This window comes from Arvicanthis niloticus, chromosome 1, assembly GCF_011762505.2.
Source record: "Arvicanthis niloticus isolate mArvNil1 chromosome 1, mArvNil1.pat.X, whole genome shotgun sequence".
Taxonomy (NCBI): Eukaryota; Metazoa; Chordata; class Mammalia; order Rodentia; family Muridae; genus Arvicanthis; species Arvicanthis niloticus.
This window is the reverse complement of record NC_047658.1, coordinates 74,616,965-74,639,872: the sequence shown is the minus strand read 5'-3', so window position 1 is coordinate 74,639,872 and position 22,908 is coordinate 74,616,965. Positions and strand designations below refer to the sequence as shown.

Here is a 22,908-nt window from a genome sequence, read left to right as displayed (position 1 = left end):
GTAAGAGCGGTTATGGACAAAAGAAAGAACCAGGAAAAGGGGTGGGGAGAAAAGGTGCAGAGAAGACCGACGAAAACACAGAGCAAGGTAGCGGGATTTGATGGAGGGAAGCTAGAGATAGAAAGAGCAACGAGAAAAGGGACCGGGAGAAGTGAGCAAAGAAGAGGTGTGAAGGGGCGAGACAGAACAGGACAGCGGAGCAGAAGCGGACCATGGCGGAGTAGGGATGGAAGACGCGAAGACCGGTACAGAGTAGAGAAAGAAAAACGGAGAGGATGAAGGGGACCGGACGGGACGAAAGGATCTGGCGCGTTAGTAGCGTGGAGAAGGGACGGCGCGGCGCTGGGGCGGGATCCGGCGCCGGAGCCTGGGGCCGGGAAGTGGAGGGGTGGAGGGCGGGCGGGAGGCGCGGGGACCGCGGCAGCGCGGGTGGGGGCGGGGGCGGGGGCTCGGCGGAGGGCGGGGGCTCGGGTTACCAAGCGGAGGGAGGGAGGGGAGGGGGCTCGGGCCGCGGCGGCGCATCTTGCATCCTCCGCGGGGTGGCTGTGCAGGAGGCGGCGCCCCTGCGGCGGTGGCGGACAGACGGACGGACCGATCGACGGTCGAGCGAGCGCAGACAGACGGCGGCCCGCGCCGAGAGTACTGTGAGCCCGAGCCAACCAGGGCGGACGATGCGCGGCCCCAGGCCCCGCGCTGGCGGGCGCTGCCCCGGGGGCTGACCGCGGCCGGACGGCGCCCCAGCACCGGGCGAGGGAGCCCGCACCGCACCGAGGTCAGTGACCCGCCCGTCCGGCCGCACCCGCGGGGTCGGTCGGCCTCCCCGACTGCGGCGGCGGCGGCGGCGGAGCCGGGGGCTTTGTTCTGAGCCGAGACAATGGGGGAGGGGGGGCCGGGGCCTGCGGGAGAGGGCGAGCGTGAACGTGAACATGGGGGCAGGGCCGGGGGTCTTTGTGTGCGGTGTCATCGAGTGGGAGTGTGTGGCGGTGCTTGAGTGTGTGGTTGGGGGGCGGGGGTGGTGGTGGGTGAGGGCAGGACAGTGTGTGTGAGTCAGTGAGTGTCCCCCGCGCGATTGTGTGTGCATGTGCGTGTCACTTGGAAGGGGAGTGGGTCAGAATGAGCGTGTGTCAGGACTAGCAGGTCCTTGTGAGGGTGTGTGTCTGGGTGCCTTTTACCTGGCTCTATTGGAACCATGTGTCAGAACGTAGGGATGGGTGTGTGACAGAGACACAGAGACACAGACAAAGAAACGGAGGGAGCAGAAGTAAAGAGAAGCAGAGGGAAGAGGAAGAAGCCTGAGGTGGCAGTGTGTCACCCAAACTGGTATTCTAAGTGCATCCTGGTGCCAGAGCTTGTGAGTTTCTGTCCAGGATGCTTAGACCAGAGTCCTGGTCAGGAGACAGAGAGAGGTCACTGCAAGCCTAGGTCCCACGTGGAGGGGGTGGGGAGAAAGAACTCAAAGGCACAATGAACTCAGTGTGCATGGGCTGGGCCCACAGCCACAGGTCATAGGCCAGAAAAATATTGTCACTTATGTCAACTCTTCAAATACCCATAGGGGACATAATCATAACCCTCCTCAACCCACAGGGACTGAGTCCCAGGCAACATACATTCTCAAGAGATACACTCACAGCCTGGACACCCCTAAGATGCACTGTCAGAACCAACTTCCACCCACTATAGATGTTTGTCACAGAAGTACAGTATAGATGTTTGTGGAAGAAGTACAGTGTCCATACAACAGATATCTCACAGCCATGATACATGAACTGTCATTGTCACAGCCAGCTCATACCACAGGAGACAATAGTATTGCCAACACCTCTCAGAACAACACACGTCCATTGGAAATACTATCAGGCAGCACATCGCGGAGATTTTTATGTTATCTCCCCAGCCCGCTCATAAGTCACAGGTGACTCAGAGACCTAGAACTAATGGGATGCTGTGTTGTAACTGCCCTTACCACAGAGCCTCTTGAACAACTTCTAGGAGACTGTCATGGACCACACATCCACACTTCAAGGAAAGCTATCGGACTGCCACCGCCAAAGTAGCCCCTTAGCTTCTAAGGCTCACGTTATTACTCTTCATCCCCAGACCTCCAGAACTTCTGTTCCCTGAACACTGAGAGCTGGGTGTTTGTTTTTCCCTGACCCTACATGTTGCCATGGTTCTAGGTGTCTCCTCAAGCACCAGCTGCACAGTTTCTTCACCTCTTCAGCTCCTGAACTGCTCTTTCCCCCCATGACCACTCTATCTGAACTCTAAGATCCCAATGTGCATTCCAATCTGAACACAGCTTCCACCTCTTTATAGCTTTCAGATGCCTTTTCTCCTGTTTTACTTATAACTCAGTGGCTCTCAACCCTCCTAACACTGTGATCGTTTAATACCGTTCCTTGTGTTGTGGTGACCACCGGCCATAAAATTATTTTCACTGCTACTTTATAACTGCAGTTTTGCTACTGTTATGAATCCTAATATAAATACCTGTGTTTTTCAATGGTCTTCCCTCACAGGGGTCATGACCCACAGGTTAAGAACCTCAGGCTTTAACCTGATAATGATCCTTCCCCCTTGACCTCTTGTCCTAGATCTCCTACTTGGCCCTCCCACCCCTCAGCTCATCTGTGAAGAACTATTCCTTCAAACACTCCTTGACTCTATTGCCTTTGAGCTTTCCCACATGCAAATTATCAACGCTATCTAGAATGGTTTCTCAGCTGTACTAAATGGGACATTTAGAAATCCTGGCTTCCATAAATCCCCACATAGAATCTTCTATGAAGAAATATTTTTTTTTCACACACCCAAATCACTCAATCATTGTTTTCAATAGACGAATTAACCCACTGGTTCATTCAGCAAGCACATACAAAACACCTACTCTGCCAGACACTGTAGCAGAGTGGTCTTTTTAAAAGCGTAAACAAAATGGACGTGTTCTTTACCCTCGGGGAGCTTACCCACGGTGGGGGGTGAGAGTCATAACCTAGTTGGTCTCATCAAGAAAGCATAAGCCAGGATAGAAAGTCCAGAAGAGGCTTTCTGGAAGAAGTGGCATTTAAATGTAAAATTGGTGAATTAGTCGGGAGTCAGCCAAGGAAAGGAGCCGTGGAAATGAGGCAGAATGGGTGGAGAATATTCCAAGCCAAGAAAACGGCATTTAAAAGTTCATGTATCTTGTGTCTGAGGGATAGAGCAAGCCAGTGAATGTGACACTCGAGGAAAAAGTGGGGAGAGATGGGAGTGTCGGGAGGAAGCTGAGATCATTCAGGGTCTCCATGGCCACAGGAAGCTCATTTGACCCCAGAATAATGGAAAGCCATCAAATCATTTGAAGCTGTGGAGTGATATAGCCAGCTTTGTTTTAGAAACAGCACTGCAGCGGGCCTGTGGTGACTGGGGGAGGCGCCTGAAGAGACTAGCTGTGGGGTACTGTAGAAACCCAGGAAGGGGGTCGTGCTGCCCTGCACTGGAGGAGTGGCAGGAGACAGGAGTTGCTCTTTAAACAGTGGGGTCAGCAAGCTGACAAAATGGATGTGGGTGTTGGAAGAGAGGGAGGACCTGAGAGTAGAAATCCTAGTTTGCTCACTCACTGAAAAGCTTGAAGGCGGCCAGCTTGAACCGCCCCAACTTTCTACCTTCCTACATCTCACTTGCATCCTCTTTTATCCTTCATCCCATAATAACAAGTAGGTGTCTCTTCTCCAGAAGGCCAACCCCCACCCACCTGCATTTAGGATACCATCCCTCAAACCTCCTTAGGGATTTAACGTGACTGATGATTTCTTGTCTTTCCCATGTCTCTAATTTCATCCTTGCTCCCAAGTCTCCTGGGGACTGAATTCTTCTGTCTCTATCCTTCTTTAACCCTGTAATGCCCTTGTAGCTAAGAGGTTTCCACCTTTGACTTCACTATTCATATTCTGTGAGAGACTCTTCTGCATTTAAGCTTGGTCCCATTCCCTGTTCTCCCTAAGTGTCTCTGTTCTCCCTAAGAGAAAGTGACCTCTCGCCTGCCAAATCAAGGGGATTTTTTCAAAAGTCTTCAGCTGTTTGACCTCTTGGCAGGACCTGACATAGCTGAGTTTTCTTTTCTCTCTGAGCTGCTTTTGATTTTGGCTTGTGAGTCACTGCTTTTCTTCTCTTAACTTGAACTGAGAACTGGCCTGCCAGCCAGGCTGCCAGGTAGTGAGAACAGCCATTTCTACCCTCAGTGGGGTGACAATGCAGTTAGGCCAAAAGCCAGTGATGGTGGTGCTGTGGTGGGATCTGTGCATCTCTCACAGAGCTCCTCTCTTGGCTGTCCTGGGTCACCTTTGAGGGCCTTTGCATGGCCCCTAAATACTGCTGTTCTGGATTGGATTTGATTGTCTCGGCGCTCTGAGCCTCTAACGATCTGTCTCATTTATTTGCATGGCTTTAGCTGTCATATATAGAGGTCCCAAACACCTCTCTCCTGAGCTGTGACCTTTATGTACCTGACACACAGTTGCTCTTAATGTATCGCTCACACATTCCTTACCATGTACAAACTTGAACTTGTCTTTCCTTCCCCAGATCACTCCTTCCTTTATTCAGACTAGACACCCAGACATTAGCTGTAACCAGCGTTTCTTTGTGAATGGTGAGGCCGGGACCTGTTGATTCTTCCTTCTCTCCAGCAGTGCCTGGCGTCTCATACCATGTCCTCCACTGCCTCTCTGCTTGCCCTTACCTCAGAGCCTTTCATCTGGACTGTCGTTGGCACCTACTCATGAGTTCACAGTTCCCTTTTCTCTTCCAGTCTTTGCCTCTCATTGCAGCAGGAAAGCCTTGAATAAAAAAATGCAAACCCAGCCATTTTTGCTGTGTTTTAGTGATTCTGTTTCCCTTGCAGGAAACCCCAACTTTTCAATAAGGTTTATGAATCATAATCTGCTCTCCCCACAACCTCCCTAACTCATTGTCTGTCCCATTTCTCTACCGTCCTCACATTTTGAGCTCAAGCTATGCTGAGTTCCATGTAGTTCCCGACTGACCAACCGACAGTGCGTCTTTCCGTGCCCCTGGACCTTTGCACACCTTGCACCATCACCCCCAACGGCCCTTCATTTCCACTTCCTTCCTAATTCTTCTCATTCTCAAATGTGCCGCCCCCCCCCCATGCCTCTCACAAACCAGGGGCTCCTCTTTCTGTTTCTCCAGCAAAGCTAGGACTCCTTGCTGTCAGGATTGCACATTAAACATCTTTGTGTCCCATGGTCTCCTACACAGGTTTGACAGTGAGCAACCATGAGAACATGAGCACATCCCTCCCTCTCTGGACATCTCTGCTCAGCTGCCACAGGGATGGAGGTATTTCCCACTGTAACTGGTCCTTTCTCTATGCAAGTGAAACCGGGAACCCTTTGATTCTGCCTCCTCTCAGAGCTCCTTTTACCTTGCTAGGCACACTTCTCTTATTACCCACAGCCATCCTTTCTTATCCCATGCTCTCTCCTTCTAGCCCCTCTTCCCCCTGGATTTCTCTTTTTCTGGATCCTTTTCCTTCTACTTTATTTCTTTCATTTACACAGCCGATATTTAAGAAGCATTGGGACTTAGCAGACCTGTGTCCATGGATACCCTTGTCTGTAAGCTATGATCTATTGCTCCATTTTCTCATTACTGTGACAAAATAACATGGCAAAAGGCAACTTGTGCGAACGGAAGGGTTTATTTTGGCTTACGGCTTGAGGGCATGGGCCATCGTGGTGTGGGAGACATGACAGCAGGAAAGTGATGTGGCTGGTCACATTGCACCCACTGTCAGGAAGGGGTAGGAAGAGACAGGGATGGAGGGAGGAAGAAAGGGAGGGAGGGAGGGAGGGAGGGAGAAAGGGAGGAGGGGAGATCCTGGTGCTTCTCTCACTTTCTTCTTTTTATTCAGTCTGGTACCCAAACCTATGGAATGATGACACCCACCTCAGTTACACCTCTTTGAAAAGACCTTTGAAGATAGACCCAGAGATTTGCTTCCTAAGTGACTCCAAACCCAGTCAAGTTAGCAATGAAGATTAACCATCACACCTATCCTCAGACCACAAAGCACTACAGGCCTTCATCATCTCCTCCACTCTGCCCGACCCTTTCCTCCTCTAGTGCCCACCCATCCTGAGCTCAGCTCCTGGCATTTCAGTCTCTGCTCCTTCCTAGCCTAGATTCCCTGATTCATATACTCTCCTCCTGGCCCAATTCTTGCCTGTCACTGGCAAGAGAAGAGGGTCTGGATTCTCTTCTCTCTGATGCTGGTGGCTACTAGCAAACGCCTTTCCCAGAATTTCTGGATGCTAGCTGGTTCTCTGAGACCAGAACATTTTCAATCTCTGCCATTTGGGAGGAGCTCAGAGTTCCCTGTGTCCCTTGGAGAAAGACCTTTCTCAAGGTCTTGGAGCCCCCCAGGCCTGAGTGAGGATGTCTCTTCCTGCTCACTTAGCATACTCAACACACTTGCTTCTCTCTCTCTCTCTCTCTCTCTCTCTCTCTCTCTCTCTCTCTCTCTGTGTGTGTGTGTGTGTGTGTGTGTGTGTGTGTGTGTGTGTAGAAGGAGCTTGTTATCTATCGGAAGCTAGAACTTGGCTTCCATGTAACTGGTCAGGAAGGAGGAAGAGAAGGGACAAGGGGAAGAGAGAAGGCAGCATAGTGATACCTCAGTCCATCTAATGGGTGACTAAGCTTTTTGGACCTTCATCTCCTCAGATGAAAATGAGAGTACTGGCATGCACTTCAAAAAGTTATGTGGAAGATTCAGAAAGAAAACCGACAAGTTTTCAACTACTAACTTAGCTGACGGTATTTTACTTCTTCTATGCTGGGTCTTGGACCTTAGTTTTCCACCTAACACCTAAGTTCTCATGCGGAGCTTCCCTGCCTTCACACTACCTTCTGGGTTTCTGTCTCCACCTTTTTTTTTTTTCCATCTCCAACTTCCTTAGTCTCCTCCTGATCACTGGAGTCCAGCTTTGGGGGTCAGTTCACAGGTCTCCCCACCTGTGAACACCACAGGCACAGAGACCTTATCTGTCTGAGCCACTGCTCTATCTCTGGGCTTTGGTGAGCTTGGCACATGGTAGGCCCTAAATATTTGCTGACTGCATCTATTCGTGAATCCCATCATACGCATGCCCTGTATCCTCTCCTTCCCTCCCCATTTTTTTCATTCCTACAAGTCTTCAGCATGCCAGGTTTTCTCAACCCTCATACCCTGGGGCCCAAGCCCACGTGAGTGTCCGTTAACTTATTACTGAGCGCTCTTCCTCTGTTAGCCCACCCTGAGCACAGTGCAGGGTTTATTCCCCTCAACTTTAGCTGATCTCCCTTGCTCTGTGCCTGAACGGCTATACAAGCCATTATCTTGGCTTTCCAAGCCCATCACCAGAGAGGCGATTGGGTTAGCAAAAAGCTCTGCTGTCCGTCACAACTGATTTCTGCGTGTCTTTGTGTTCCTGTCTCCCAGCCTCAGATTCCTTGCCTGTGGAATAACACTTATCCCAGAGTTTGATCTGTGCATCACGTAGCAATACCAGCGAGCAGTAGCCAACCCTGCATGCTGAGGGGTCTGCACTATTTCATTTAACTCTCACATCAGCCAGGTGGGCGCTCTGATTCACATTTTACAGATGAGGAAAGAAAGGCTTATTATTAAAGGCTCTTGTTAGTCAGGCAAGAAGACTCGAGTTTATCATTTCAGCACTCAGGAGACTGAAATAGGATGATCAGGAGTTCAGGGCCATCCTGAGCTACATTGAGTATAAGGCCAGCCTGGGCCACAGAAGACCCTGTCTGGAAGAAGAAGAAAAAAAAAAAAAGGTTGTGTTGCTGGTCTATGCCACTGTCCTGCCCTGCTGCCTGTGACATAGTCTCCCTGTTGTAGGAATGCAGTAAACACACATTAATGTCTATGCTGAGTCTAATCTGGTTTGTGCCTTGATGTGAGTTGGTGCTTTTTCTGGTTTCCCACTGCAGGAGCCTTGCCCCTTACCACTCTCCTGATGCTGCTCTTTCCAGCACCTTAACTGCTACACCGAGCAGCTACTTCGCAACCCATCTTTGCCTCTCCTGCCAGCATTGCATGGTTGGTCTTTCCCTCCTTTTGAAGGTTCCTCCTTCACTTCTAAGAGACTGCCTCCAGGAAGAGGAAAGGCCTCGGCTTCCCTTTCTTTGTGACTGTTGGCAGAGCGGGGGCCTGGGTTCTTCTCACTCTCTATACGCTATCAGATTGGCATCTCCACACCCACAGTTTCCAGTCACTCCACAGTTTGTCCACATCCATATCTCTCCTGAAACCTTGCCTGCAGATCCAGTTTTGTGTGGGACATCTCCATGGGGGGATCTCAACAAGTACTTCCCAAGTGGCTTCTCTTCTTCAGTACCCTAATAGCACCACCTGACACCCAGGTCAAAACCCTAGGAGAGTATTAAGCTTCTCCACTCCTTCACCCATCCTGCAGAGTCCTCAGCCAGGACCTGTCCACTCCATCTCCTCCCATCTTCACATCTCTGACCTTTCAGCGTCTCCCCACACCAACCTGTGTTTTTACGGACTCCTCGTACCTGGTCTCCCTCCTTCTCCAGGTTCGCTGCCCTCACCATCCTGCCAGGGTGCTCCACTCGGCTTCCCTGCCATTTTCTCCCCGTTTTTCCTCTTCTCTCTAAGTTACAGGCATCATGGAGTGGGCATAGTCCTGAGATCAGATTAGGGGGACATTAACTCAGGAAGATTGTTTTGCTCTGAGCCTCCATTTCCTCACTGGAAACTGGAAGCCGGGATTCCTTCCTCGCTGGGTTGTTATGATGATTAAATGAGATACTGTCTGTGAACTGCCTGGCACAGGGCCCAGTGCACAGTGAAAGCTCAGAAACAGACCCTCTTCTGCTTTTCTCTCCTTTCCTCAGCCTCTCCCTGGAGTGCCTCTTGGAAACGCATGCTTGGTAGGACAGAGCCAGGCCTTGGCAGTGCCCTGGCCACTGCTTGGGATGAGGGGGGTGAGGTTGTCTTGTGGATTTTCAGAAAGCTACTCGAACAGCCTTCTCCCACCACCTCCCTTCCCGTCCCTTCTCCAGTTGTGGGTTCTGCTCCCTCCCCAGCAGCCCCCTGGTCTGACTGTTCCTGCTTCTACTCCCTCCTTCCTCTGCTAGTACTTGCTCTCTGATGGGTTTGTTTCCTCCGTCCTCCCAGCAGAACTCTCACCTCTCCTCCTTCTTTCTTTATGCCTAGCCTGGATCCACATCTCCCTCTGCTTTCTGAGGCTGCTCTCTTGTTCTTCCACTTCTATCTAGCTCAGCTGCCGTTTATAGCCCCCCTCCTCATCACTGTTGTCTTTCTGGTCCTGCCCATCGCTGGCCCTGGGACAGGAAGTTGAGGGAGGAGGCCTAGGCAGTGCCAGCTCCCCTAGCATGCTTCCCCTTCTGTACCTCTGAGCCACTCCTATACTTCCTCCTGGGGAGATTCTTCCTTCCCATGTGGTCCCTCTAGTACTCCCCACAGCCCACCTTTCTTTCCTCTCCCATGTTTCTGCTTGCTCCCAGGCCCTGTAGACACACAAGCTGGGGACAGAAGTGGGGGTGGGGGGGTCTGTTAGCGAGAGGGGAATTGACATCACGTTTCAGGCCCCAATGAACAGTCTTGCCCCTCCCCCTCTTAATGAGAACCAGCTGTGGTTCCAGAGGCCCAGATGTGGGGATAGAGGGGGAGAGCGGGATGGAGTCAGGACCAAGTAACAGGACTGAGGACAAAGTGAGGGCATGTGGTGAGGCAGCACTGGGTGGAAGAAGAGATGTGACAGAGCTTGACAAGAGGCAGGACAGACTAGTGACAGAGGCAAAATGGATAGGACAGACATGGAGAGGAAAGAAAGGAGAATCGGGAGGAGGAGCATGTGTTAGGGAAGAGGCAGTGAAAAACACTGGACAGATGGGAGGCATGGTGCTCCAGAAGAGCTGGAGAGAGGATGAGACAGTCTCCGGAGAGAGTCTGGAGTTCGAGTTTGGAACTGGAAGCTGTGGAGCAGGAAGTGATGAGGCATAGTCCAGACAGAGGCCCTAGGGACCTGGAGGTCACAGCTGCAGCCGCAGAGCTGACCACGAGTGCCCCGGCAGCATGTGTGAGAGCATGCCTGCGTGTGGGTGGGTCTGCAAGTGTGTGCGCGCGTGCCTGCTGTGTCAGTCCGCGTAAAGTAGACAGTGGGTTTGCCTGGGCAGGGAAGGATACGTGTGTGAGTGTGCTTGTGTGTTTGCTAATAATATGTACGTGTCTCTGTGTGTGAGATCCATGGAAAAGTGGCTTTCTCTGTGCATGTTAGTTATATATGCCTGAATTAATATACCAGTTCAAATGAAAATGGGTTTCTGAACGCATGTGACGAGGGGTATCTATATGTAACCTGGTTGTGTGTTAAAGTAAATCTTTGTGTAAAACTGCATGTTGGATGTGTCTCTTACATGTAAGCAGCCTGGCTGTGAAAAGCTCTGTGTGAGCCTGTCTCTCGGTGCTCTGAGTGTGCTAGGGTGTGTGGAGGCCTGTGCTCTGTGTGAGCCTTTGTGTATTCAGAGTTGAGAGTGCCCTGGGGGAGTCTGCAGTGGCCAGAGGTCTATGTTAGGTAAGAAGAGGCTGTAGAAGTCTGTAATTTGGAAGAAGGGGCTATTTTTACACAGGGGATCCACCTGGGCCTGGATCCTACCCCCCACAAGTCTACTTCATGCGAACTTTTATCTCCTACTATTGACTCATCCTATCATTTAGAAAATGTGTTGATCATGTATTGTGGCCATATTCCATATGAATGTAAGACAATCTTCAGCCTCTTGTACAGATTGGAGAGAAAGACAAATCGTTGCAATGCAAAGTGTGATAAGAACATGGAACTCATTGTGCATGATTGTCTCTCGCCAAGATCTACTCACTGCTTTCTCTCCAGTGACTGATGAAATGAACAGAGCCAGCCCTTAACCCTTGCTCTTTAAAAATAATGTGTGTATGAATGTGTGATATATGCACACGTCTGTGTGCAGGCACATGTATGTATGTATACGCTATCATTCTTCTTGTTCTTTTGAGACAGGATCTCTCACTGGACCTAGAGCCAGGTCGGTGGCCAGCAAGCCCTATTGCTCCTCTTCTCTCTGTTCCCCACAGCGCAGAACTTAGAGGCACATGTGTAGATTCTCAAGGGTTTCGTGTATGGGTTCTGAAATCTGAACTGTTTCTCACACTTGTGTGATGCTTGTCCTGCAAGTATGTTTACACATTGACCTATCTCTCCAGGCTCCTTACTCAACCCTTGCTTTTTATTGCTTTGTGAAGATGGGAGAGACAGGACTTGCAAGTGTAAGTTAAGGCCACAAACACACCTACCTTTAGGGACTAGGAAGTCCAGGAGAAAAGCAAAATCCATAGACTAGAGGACACACTTCCTTAGCCATAGGACAGATAGAACCCCAGGGTCATGGGTTCACATGTTCATGTATGTCATCTGAGTTCACATACCTATAGACATTTCTCTGAGTGTGTGTGGGGGAGTTTGGAGGGGCATGAGACCCTGACCACTCCTTCAGCACTGATTGCCTGCTCATGATATGCCTCTACTAAATCCTGAAAAAACCCAGAGACAAGACCTGTCTGGCCTTCAGGAGCCTCCAGTCCATTGCAGGACATGAACACATCAGGACTGCTGAGCAACCTATTGGCTGTAATAGAAGCCCAACAGAGTACACTGTTGCATGGGGGCAGGGGTGGGGTATGCCAGAGAAGAAACCCACACAAAGTTTAAACTGGATCTTGAATTTTTAATAACAGATAGCCCTATGGACAAGATTTCTGGAAGGTATCTTAGGATGAGAGAATACCACTTATAAAGCAAGAAAGACTCGAGGAGGAGCATGTTAACATAAAGTTTGGGAATGCAAAATATGGTGGGAGAAACGACAAGCGGGGAACATGGAGAGACTGGCAGAGCTCAGGCTGCAAAGACACTAGGGAAAGGTGGACTTTATGGTGTGGGTCAGAGTCATGCCTAGAGCAAGACACTCCTGAAACTCAAGCCTCTAGCCTGTGCATATGTGTGTGTCTGTGCATATGTGTATGTGTGCATATGTGTGTGTCTGTGCATATGTATGTGCCTATGCATATGTGCGTGCCTGTGCATGTGTGTGTCTGTGCATATGTGTGTGCATATGTATGTGTCTGTGCATATGTGTGTCTGTGCATATGTGTGTCTGTGCATATGCGTGTCTGTGCATATGTATCTGTGATTGTGTCTGTGCATATGTATCTGTGATTGTGTCTGTGCATATGTATGTACCTGTGCATGTGTGTGTGTCTGTGCATGTGTATGTCTGTTTATGTGTGTCTGTGCATATGTATGTGTCTATGCATATGTGTGTGTGTGCATATATATGTGCCTGTGCATGTGTGTGTCTGTGCATATGTATGTGTCTATGCATATGTATGTGTCTGTGAATATGTGTGTTTGTACATATGTATGTGCCTGTGCATATGTGTGTCTGTGCATATGTATGTGTCTGTGCATATGTGTGTGTCTGTACATATGTATGTGTGTGCATATGTATATGTGTGTGCATATGTATGTGTGTGTGCATATGTATGTATTTGTGCATATGTATGTGTTTGTGCATATGTGTGTGTCTGTGCATATGTATGTGTGTGTGTGTGCATATGTATGTGTGTGTGCATATGTATGTGTGTGTGCATATGTGTGTGTCTGTGCATATGTATGTGTTCATGCATATGTAGGTGTCTATGCATATGTGTGTGTGCATATGTATGTATCTTTGTATATGTGTGTCTATGTATGTGTGTGTCTGTGTATATGTGTGTCTGTGCATATGTATGTGTCTGTGCATATGTGTGTCTGCATGCCTGATGCTGCCAGGAATCAGGAATCAGTGAGAACCCTCTATAGACTGGTTAGGCAAACATACAGATCTCTCTGGCAGGGTGACGATGGAGCAAAAAAGAGTCCAGGTCAGAAGCAGGGAGATCAGAAAGGAGCTGTTGCAGAAATAGAAAGGTGAGCTGGCAGTGCTTCAGCTTAAGATGGTATCTGTGTAAAAGGCTAGAACTGAGGTGTGCCTGGGTGAAGTGGCCAGGCTTTAATAACAAAGTAGAAATTAAGATTAAAGAAAAGCAAAAACAAACAAACACAAACAAACAAACAACCCAAAGAGAGCTTCTAGATTTCTGGCTTTGAGGCATGGATGAATGGATGGTGTTGCTGTTCACGGGAAAGAAAAGAGAGATGAAAAATCAGATCTAGGTGATGGCTAGTGCCTCCAGAACTGGGGATTGAGAGATCACTGACAAATAGATTAGACATAAAAATGATTGAAACAATTGAATCAAAAGCATAAGAGTGGGAAAGGCTGCCAGTCAGACTATGAGGTTGGCAGAAGATGGCCTAGCACAGAGTCCTGAAAGGACTGGACAGAGGAGAAGAGCTTGTGAAGGAGCCTGGGTGGGGCCGGGAGGTGGACAGGGAAAAGTGTGGACAGAAGTGGTGGTAAAGCCCAGAGGAGTGGGTTTCATGGTCATCGGTGCAGAATGATCCAGTAAGAGGAAGCGATTACTAGCTCAGTGGGAGAGATGTCACAGAGAAGGGGGCCTCTCCATGGAGGGAGGGAGGTGACACAAAGGGCAAGTGAAACAGCCTTACAGGGAGGCGTAACTTGGAACTGTCCCTGTTCTCTCCTGCAGCTGCCTCCCGTCAGCTTCTGCTCCACCTTGTCACGGATTCAGCTCTTGCTCAGCACCCATAGGCCTCCTTCTCCTTGAACTTCAGTCATGTTTGAAACCCTCATCTCCTTAGAGGGTTCCCAGAGGCACCACCCTTCACTGGTTTTATTTTTGTGTCTGACACCTAAGGACACTTTGTCCAGTTGGTTTTCCACCAGGAATTTGCCCATCATCCTTGATGTCTCCGTCCTCTCATCCCCTGCCTTTAAGCAGTCACCAGGCTCTGATGATTCTACCCCTGTCCCTGCCCACACACTTACCCATCACTCTTCGTTTTTACTGCTTGCTGACCCTCATCCAAATTAGCATGGAAACACTGCCATACCTACACTCCTTCCTGTCCTATCTTCATTGTGCTGTGTGTGAGGCCCTGCTCTCTATGTACACTCTGCACCAACGTAACACCTCACTGGCAGTGCTTCCCAGCTACCCGCAGACATTCTCAGCCCTTCTTCTGGTGTGGACTCTAAGCTCTTTTAAATTCTGTTCACTCTTCCAGAATTCTTCTACACACCATTGTGTAGCTAATACCTATTAATTGTTTGGCTCTTGGGCTTGCATGTTACTTCCTAAGAACAGCTCTCCATGACTATGTGAAGTCCCTTCCATCCTGTCCTGCTTCCAAGACTTCTTCATAGCCTTATCGTATTTGTAACTAACTGTTCAACTCCTGGTTGTAAGTTCCATGAAACCAGGAGGCATTCCCTTTATTCACTGTTTGTAGTTGGCACTTAGCTCTTGTAGATCAGAGAGTGAAGTGGGGCTACGGAACACTGGACATTTAAATACTGGTAGAAGCTCTAAAGGATTGACATTTCAAGCGTGTTTACCACATACATGGCTGTTGAGGCTAGAAAGGGAGTATTAGTCCTCGGTGCAAAGAAAAATGTAAGCAAAGGTCAGCTGGTTTAAGTTTAGAAATAGGAAAGAAAAGTTTGTAGGCATTTGGTCCTAAAAAATAGGAGATGGAATAAATCTGCTTAGAGAAGAAGAAGTTTCGGCTTTGCCAGGGGGCAGACTGGAGGAGACTCGGAGGAATCCTGGAGAACAGATTCCCAGGGAGGGATGGAAATGGATGAGCTGCCACTCGGGTCCCTGCTGTTCTTGTGAATGTCTGAGATTTGGTGTGGTCAAATTCCCAGTCTCTCTGGCCTCTTAATCCTCCCCTTATAATGACCTTCTCCTTCTGCTTTTCTCTTAGGTCAGGGAGCCTGAACTGCAGCTAGAGCCCAAGTTGGATCCGATCCAAACCCTGAAATCAAGCTGGGCTAGGAGTCTGGTGTGGAGCTGGAGCTTCAGCTGGACCGGCCCTGCCATGCAGAAGGAGCTGAGTGTTGCACTCTCCTGCCCTGGCATGAAGGGCCTCAGGACTCTGTTACCATTGCTGGTGCTGTTGGGGGCTACAGTGCCAGGAACCTGGGGTCAGGCTGGGAGCCTGGACCTCCAGATAGATGAGGAACAACCAGCAGGCACACTGATTGGAGACATCAGTGCAGGGCTTCCACCAGGCACAGCACCTCCTCCCATGTACTTCATCTCTGCCCAGGAGGGCAGCGGTGTAGGCACAGACCTCGCTATTGATGAGCACAGTGGGGTGGTCCGTACAGCTCGTGTCCTGGACCGTGAGCGGAGAGACCGTTACCGCTTCACTGCAGTCACTCCTGATGGTGCCACTGTGGAAGTTACAGTGAGAGTAGCTGATATCAATGACCATGCACCAGCTTTCCCTCAGGCTCGGGCTGCCCTGCAGATACCTGAACATACAGCTCTTGGTACACGCTACCCACTGGAGCCTGCTCGTGATGCAGACGCCGGCCGCCTAGGAACCCAAGGGTATGCACTATCTGGTGATGGGGCTGGAGAGACCTTTCGGCTGGAGACACGTCCTGGTCCTGGTGGAGCTCCAGTGCCTGAGCTGGTAATTGCTGGGGAACTGGACAGGGAGAACCGCTCACACTACATGTTACAGCTCGAGGCCTATGATGGTGGCTCACCCCCCCGGAGAGCCCAGGCCCTGCTGGATGTGACACTTCTGGATATCAATGACCATGCTCCAACTTTCAATCAAAGCCGATACCATGCTGTGGTGTCTGAGAGTCTGGCCCCTGGAAGTCCTGTCTTACAGGTGTTTGCATCTGATGCTGATGCTGGTGCCAATGGGGCTGTGACTTATGAGATCAACAGGAGACAGAGTGAAGGTGATGGACCCTTCTCCATTGATGCTCACACAGGGTTTCTGAGGCTGGAGCGCCCACTGGACTTTGAACAAAGGCGAGTTCATGAACTGGTGGTGCAGGCACGGGATGGTGGGGCTCACCCAGAGCTGGGTTCAGCTTTTGTGACAGTGCATGTGCGAGATGCCAATGACAATCAACCGTCCATGACTGTCATCTTCCTGAGTGCTGATGGCTCCCCCCGTGTGTCTGAGGCTGCCCCACCTGGACAGCTTGTTGCTCGAATCTCTGTGTCAGATCCAGATGATGGTGACTTCGCCCATGTCAATGTGTCCCTGGAGGGTGGAGAGGGCCACTTTGCCCTGAGCACCCAAGACAGTGTCATCTATCTGGTGTGTGTAGCTCGAAGGCTGGATCGGGAGGAGAGGGACGTCTATAACTTGCGAGTCACAGCCACGGACTCAGGCTCACCCCCACTTCGGGCTGAAGCTGCCTTTGTATTACACGTCACGGATGTCAATGACAATGCACCTGCTTTTGACCGCCAGCTCTACCGACCTGAGCCTCTGCCTGAAGTTGCATTGCCTGGCAGCTTCGTGGTACGGGTGGCTGCCCGGGATCCTGACCAAGGCACCAATGGTCAGGTCACCTACAGTCTGGCTCCTGGCACTCACACTCACTGGTTCGCCATTGATCCCACCTCAGGCATCATCACCACAGCTGCCACACTGGACTATGAACTAGAACCTCAGCCACAGCTTATTGTGGTGGCCACAGACGGGGGCCTACCCCCTTTAGTCTCCTCTGCCACAGTTAGTGTGGCCTTACAAGACGTGAACGACAACGAGCCCCAGTTCCAGAGGACGTTCTACAATGCCTCGCTGCCTGAAGGTACCCAGCCTGGAACCTGTTTCCTGCAGGTGGGTAGGCCCTGCCCACAGCACTGTGGGCAGCAGTGGGTCTGAGGGTCACAGAGGACCCCAGGGCAGCAGCCTAGCTTTGCAAGTGTTGACAGTGACAAGCCAAAGGGTTAGGTCCTGTTCTGTGAGCTCCGATGGCTGTGCAGGTCGTGTAATGAGAAGATGTGGGTAGGATGCAAGAGTTGAGACCAGAAATCTTGGCAGTAAACTTGATAGAATATGGAAGAAAAGCGTCATGTAGTGTCAGAAAACAAAAGAAACACTCTGCAAAGTCTCTAAACTGCACAGATGGAGTTTTTGTACACCCACATGGCTCCTGTTTCACAAGGGATAGACCAGCGTTTACAGAGCACTCTATGCGTAGTCCGGTGTTATGCTGGAAAAAACCTCTATCCCTTCCCTTGGACGGGAGCCTTGATGGGACACATGTATTCAAGGACAACGATAAGAACAATCTAGTAAGATCTTAGTGTGTAGAGAGGGAGGACCTTAAAAGGGACTAGGAAAGAGATGGGAGAACATGAACCTAAGGGTGCAGTGTGAGGCCATATTGCATAAATCATTGGCCACCATGTGTTAGGACTTTACATGGAAAATAAAGGAGGTCTTTGAACTTTGAGGCAGGCAGGGCATGCATAGATTATTTGTTTGCTTTTGGTTTTAAAGTAGCTAACTGGCTTTAAGGGTGAAGGGATCGATGCGTGGGTGATAAATCATTCCTCAGCACTGTAAGCCCAGCAATGTGCTCAGAGCAGAGAACACGGGGAAGAGATATTCCCGTTCTAGATGAGGAGATACAGCGATAGCTAGCATTGTGGAAGGTGATACATGAAGTGCTTTGGAAGCCCAGAAGAAGTAATGATGCTTTGCTAAATGCGGACAGAGACACCTCCCAACAGAAAGCTGTTGGATAAATATCGTGATGTTAAGACTACATTGTTCTGGTTGGTCTCAGTTATATAGATGAGAAAGAGTTGCTGGGAGAGAAGGCAAAATAGTTAACAGTCTAGATCGCAGGCTTTGGCTTTTCTTAAAAATCACAGGAAGGCCAGCCTGACTTTTGGAAAAATGGTTATGTCGACACCATGAAGTATAGCTTCAGTAGAGGAAACTGAGGGCAGGAAGGTCTCATTGGAGGCCGGAGCATCTTCTCAGGGACTGCCTGCTGGCCCAGACTACTAGGCTAGTGCCTGGGTCTGGCTGATCTCTTGCCTTCTGGCCAGATTCTGGATATTTGCCTGCTTCTGCTGTCTGGCTCCACCACCCACTCTCACATGTGCACTCTCTTGGCCAGGACCAGTGGATTATTGCTTCCAAACTTTTCCTCTCCCGGCTCATTCCCGAAGCACAAGAGCAACTCTCCAGGTGGTTTCCTAGGGCTTTTGCTATTAGAAACAATGAAGGAAAGATAAAAATGACCACTGGGAGTTCATAACTGCTACAAAGTCTTAACATTTGATTTATGCAATGTACATTTATTAAACATCTGCCACATATGCCAATCACTGTATTAGGGATACAGAATGTCATAATGAATAAACCCAAGTTGAAATAAGCCTTATTTTGCAAAGGAATAGCTTATTACAATAAGAAAACTCCCATAATGGGGTGATAGGCAGTATGAAAGTTTTCCCAAAGCACAGGGTCTTTTGAATTGAGAACTAAAGAATAAGAGAGAGTTCATGGGATGATCAGACAAGTGAAAGGTCCCAGGCTAGGTGACACATACAGAAGAGTGAAGGAACCTGACTTGTTTAAGGGGCTCCAAGTAGTTCAGTATTGCAGGAACTTGAGATGTGAGATGACAAGGTGAGAGTGTACAGGAGGCGAGCCAATTAGAGCCTCAGCAAGCCACGGAAACTGTAACACATTGAAGCCATTTATTTATTTATTCATTTATTTATCATTTTATGTGAATTGGTGTTTTTTTACCACATAGAAATCTGTGTGAGGGTGTTGAATGCACTGGAGCTAGAATTACAGACAGTTGTGAGCTGCCATGTCAGTGCTGAGAATTGAACCCAGGCTCTCTGGAACATCCAGTGCTCTTAATCACAGAGCCATTTCTCCAGCCCTGAAGGTTTTGTTGTTGTTGTTGTTGTTGTTGTTGTTGTTGTTTAGTGCAAGAGGAATATGATCAAATTTATCTCTCAACTGGTTGCCAGTATAGGCTAGTGGTTTACAGTTGGGGGGCGTTTTACGTTCCAGAGGAGACATTTAGCAATAGTTAGACATTTTGCATTGTCAGAAGTGATGAGATGCTCCCAGGATCCAGTAGGTAGAGGCCCAGGATGCTATTAACCATGATATAATGCACACAGTAGCATCCAGTGTTAAAAAGGTGGGAGGGATGGGGGGAGAAAAAAACCTAGCCTAAAATATCAGAAGTATGGGTTGGAGGGTCAGACATCTGTAAGAAGGGAATCAGAATAGTCCAAGGGAGGGATGGCTCAGATGGAGAGACACACTTAATATAGGGGTGATAATGAAGACTTATTGGATCCCAGGCTGATTGATATTCCAGGCAAGGGAAAAGGAAGAACTAACTTCTGGCTTCAGTAAGTGGATGGAAGAGTCAGCAGGTTTGAAAGGATCATGGGTTTAGTGTTGGACAGTTTGAATTTAAGGTCACTGTGGGACATCCAGGTGGAGATGTTGAACAGGCATCTGGATGTACACATTTTCAGCCTAAGGGAATGGTCCCCTAAGCTTAGAGCTTATTAGAGAGAGTTCCTGAGGCTGGGAAAGTGAAAGAGGCCTGCGGGATGAAAAAAAAAAAAAAAAAAAAAAAAAGGCCAAGGAAAGAGTCCAGGGAACAGGATGAACAAGGGCAGCCAGAGTACAGTAAGTGGAGAAGGGCCCATGGTGGCGGGGGCAGCCAGTAGGAGGAGAAGCGGATTATTATAGTAGCAAGAGATCAAAACAGGAGGCGCACAAAGGAAGGGTGTCAGGATGGGACTATATAGTAAGTTTAGAGTCTGGTAGAAGGCTCATAGAAAAGGGTCTCTCTTTTGTCCTTGAGATAGTGCTTCTGATGAGAGCCAAGGGTCAAGTGCAGATAGGAGGAGAGGCACTGAGGCTTCTAACAGCGTGGGAGCGTGGGAGACGGAGATGAGAACCCGCTGAAAACAGCCCACATTTACCGAGAAACCTCTGAGCATGGGTTCAGGAAATTTACTTTGCCTTGGTCATTTCCAGTCAATGGCCCCTGAGCCTTTCGCGGGGTCACTTCCTGACAACTTCCCCCCCCCCCCCCACACACACACATACACACTGCTGTTTATTGCTTTCTTCCTGCAACAGAGTCAGGGGGTGAGGTGTTTGACAGCTCCTGAAGGTAACTGCAGCTGTGCTGCTGCCTGTGGTGATGACCGCAAGGGGGAAGTCCGTCTCCTGGGATATCCGGGCCCACAGCCACTGGAAGGAGCTGGAGCAGGAGCTGTTTCCAGGGTTCAGCCATGGCAGGGTCTTAATGTCTCTCAGGAGGATAAACAATGGCACAGATCATTTCTGTCAAGGGCCTGGGCAACAATCAGAAGTCCTTGGCCAGCTTTCTTTCTGAGCACATTTTCTGGCTGAGAAAGGGAACTCTGCAGCTTCCTCCTGCAGCATATCATGACCCTGAGGTCACTCTGCCCACAAAGAGCACTTTGTCACTGCCTGCAGCAGTCAGCCACCAGCTAGCCCACTACGGAGGGCCTAGTGTGCACCCGGTGTGTAAAACTTAAGTGTGAAAGAAAGTTTTGTTACAAAGCAGGGTGATCCGATGCCTATTCATTCAACGTACAGATATGCACAGAGCATGTACAGTGTACCTAGACTAAAGTGCACGAGCCACATCCAGAAATCACAGAGCAGACCCTGTAGTGACGGGACTCGACAGTGTAATAAACACTCTCTGTAAAGATCATACTCACAATCATCTGTAATGGGATCCAGTTCCCTCTTCTGGTGTGTCTGAAGAGAGCATCACTTACTCACATACATAAAGAAATGCATCTTTAAAGACGGATAACAAAGGAGCACCTACTACTTAAAAACACACTCCCTGCACACAAGATAGACTTAAAATATCAATCTTAGTAACTGTTTACCAACCAATTCTCTGCTGAACAGGACAGGACAGTTGAAGAGGCTAGCAGTTTCCTGTGATCCTCCGAAATTAGGGGCTGCTGCCCTTGGCACTCAGCTTTGTACCTGGTCCTCAGTATATGCAGATCCATTGCTCTCTGTAAAATGTATGTGTAACCCCAGATATGTAGAGACAAGTCGCCTAATATGTAGGTTCCTAGCTTGAGGCTGAGGCAGGTGACATTTCTCATCCTGTGATCAAGTGAACTCGAGTTCTATTTCGGTGACACTTTTTGTTGCACGCTTGCGCTTTTTCACTGGTGATTTTGTAGTTCAAAACAGTCCCCAAGTAGAACAGTAGCATTTTATTTAGTGCGGTAGAAGGCTGTGCTGTACCTTCCTAGAATGAAACGCGTGTTTACATGATCTTTGGTCAGACATGAGTGATAGTAGCTAAGTGTGTTGTGGCTGCGTCTTTACTGTCTTGTGTCTGGGAAGGAAGGCAATGCCAGCGAATCAACACTATATATTAAAGTGCCTTCAAACACACATCAGATAAGGTTATCCATTGATCACTGCAGCTGTGCTGCTGCCCACAGGGATTCATGCAGAAGAAAGTCTGTCGCCTGGGATATCTGGGCCCACAGCCACAGTAACGAGCTGTTTCCAAGGTTCAGCCTTGGCAGGGTCTTATTTGCTGTTTAACAAAAAACAATTGTAACCAGAGCCTCCCAGGAACCTAAGTGGTGGGATCTGGCTTGGGGTTGGGCTTTGGTTCAGGTTCTAGTCCTCTGTGTATCTCTATTTAGCCCTTGCTTTTCTGACCAGCAAGAGGGGGGCATCACTTACTTACCTCAGCCTCTCCCCAGGTAACAGCCACAGATGCTGACAGTGGCCCATTTGGCCTCCTCTCCTATTCCTTGGGTGCTGGGCTTGGAGCTTCTGGATCTCCCCCATTCCGCATTGATGCCCACAGTGGTGATGTGTGTACCACCCGGACCCTGGATCGTGACCAGGGACCTTCAAGCTTTGACTTCACTGTGACAGCTATCGATGGGGTAAGTAAACAGACCTTGGCCAAAGAGATTGGAGTGGAGTTCTCACCAAAGTTAGGCGAGGCCTACTGACTGATGGCTCCGTGTCCCACCAGGGAGGCCTCAAGTCCATGGTGTATGTGAAGGTGTTTGTGGCAGACGAGAATGACAACCCACCTCAGTTCTATCCACGGGAGTATGCTGCCAGTCTGAGTGCTCAGAGCGCCCCAGGCACAGCTGTGCTGAGGGTGCACGCCCATGACCCTGACCAGGGACCCCATGGGCGACTCTCCTACCACATCCTGGCTGGCAATAGTCCCCCACTCTTTGCATTGGATGCACACTCAGGTGAGGATCCTCCTGTCACCAGGACCTGCTACCAGCATCCTCTCCCCACTTACCTAAATAATTGCCTCCTCTTTCCAGGACCTTCCCCTATTCCTTCCTTCATCGGGTTTTGCCTCTCTTCCTTCTCCAGGACTGTTGACAGTAGCCTGGCCCTTAGTCAGACGGGCTAATTCTGTGGTGCAACTGGAGATCGGGGCTCAGGATGGAGGTGGTCTGCAAGCAGAACCCATTGCCCGAGTCAACATCAGTATTGTGCCTGGAACCCCCACACCACCTATATTTGAGCAACTACAGTATGTTTTTTCAGTGCCAGAGGATGTGGCACCAGGCACCAGTGTGGGAATAGTCCAGGCACACAACCCACCAGGTATCAGATATCCCAGTACCATCTCAGGGTGACCCTAGAACAGCATAGCACAGGGATCTCTAATACAAAACAGTACGGCACACAAATGCCACCTTAATGCCAGCCAGTTTCCCTGCCAACACCTGCCCCTTTCTGAATACTCTGTGAAGCACAAACGTGGGACCTGCTCTTCTTGGGATTAGTAGGTGACCCCTACCTCCTTCCTAATGTTTCTCTC

The 22,908-nt window shown here is 49.5% G+C and overlaps 1 protein-coding gene and 1 long non-coding RNA gene across 3 annotated transcripts in view; one reads left to right on the top strand and one right to left on the bottom strand.

Annotated features, from left to right (window-relative positions):
* Nucleotides 1–508: 508 nt before the first annotated feature.
* Nucleotides 509–22,908, top strand: part of Dchs1 (dachsous cadherin-related 1) — a 33,967-nt gene continuing 11,567 nt past the window's right edge. The window contains exons 1-5 of the mRNA XM_034507920.2: nucleotides 509–772; nucleotides 14,979–16,871; nucleotides 21,812–22,000; nucleotides 22,093–22,324; nucleotides 22,455–22,691. Coding sequence (XP_034363811.1) covers nucleotides 15,093–16,871; nucleotides 21,812–22,000; nucleotides 22,093–22,324; nucleotides 22,455–22,691 — 2,437 coding nt within the window. The 5' untranslated portion in view covers nucleotides 509–772; nucleotides 14,979–15,092. The remainder of the gene's footprint in view (nucleotides 773–14,978; nucleotides 16,872–21,811; nucleotides 22,001–22,092; nucleotides 22,325–22,454; nucleotides 22,692–22,908) is intronic.
* LOC143435179 (uncharacterized) lies at nucleotides 5,701–9,371 on the bottom strand. Of its 2 annotated transcripts, none has more exons than XR_013105257.1 (3): nucleotides 9,218–9,371; nucleotides 8,556–8,711; nucleotides 5,701–5,931 (listed from the first exon to the last, which is right to left on the bottom strand). It is a non-coding gene; the product is annotated as an uncharacterized LOC143435179 (long non-coding RNA). The 2 variants fall into 2 exon arrangements; XR_013105247.1 differs by having other exon boundaries at nucleotides 8,581–8,711.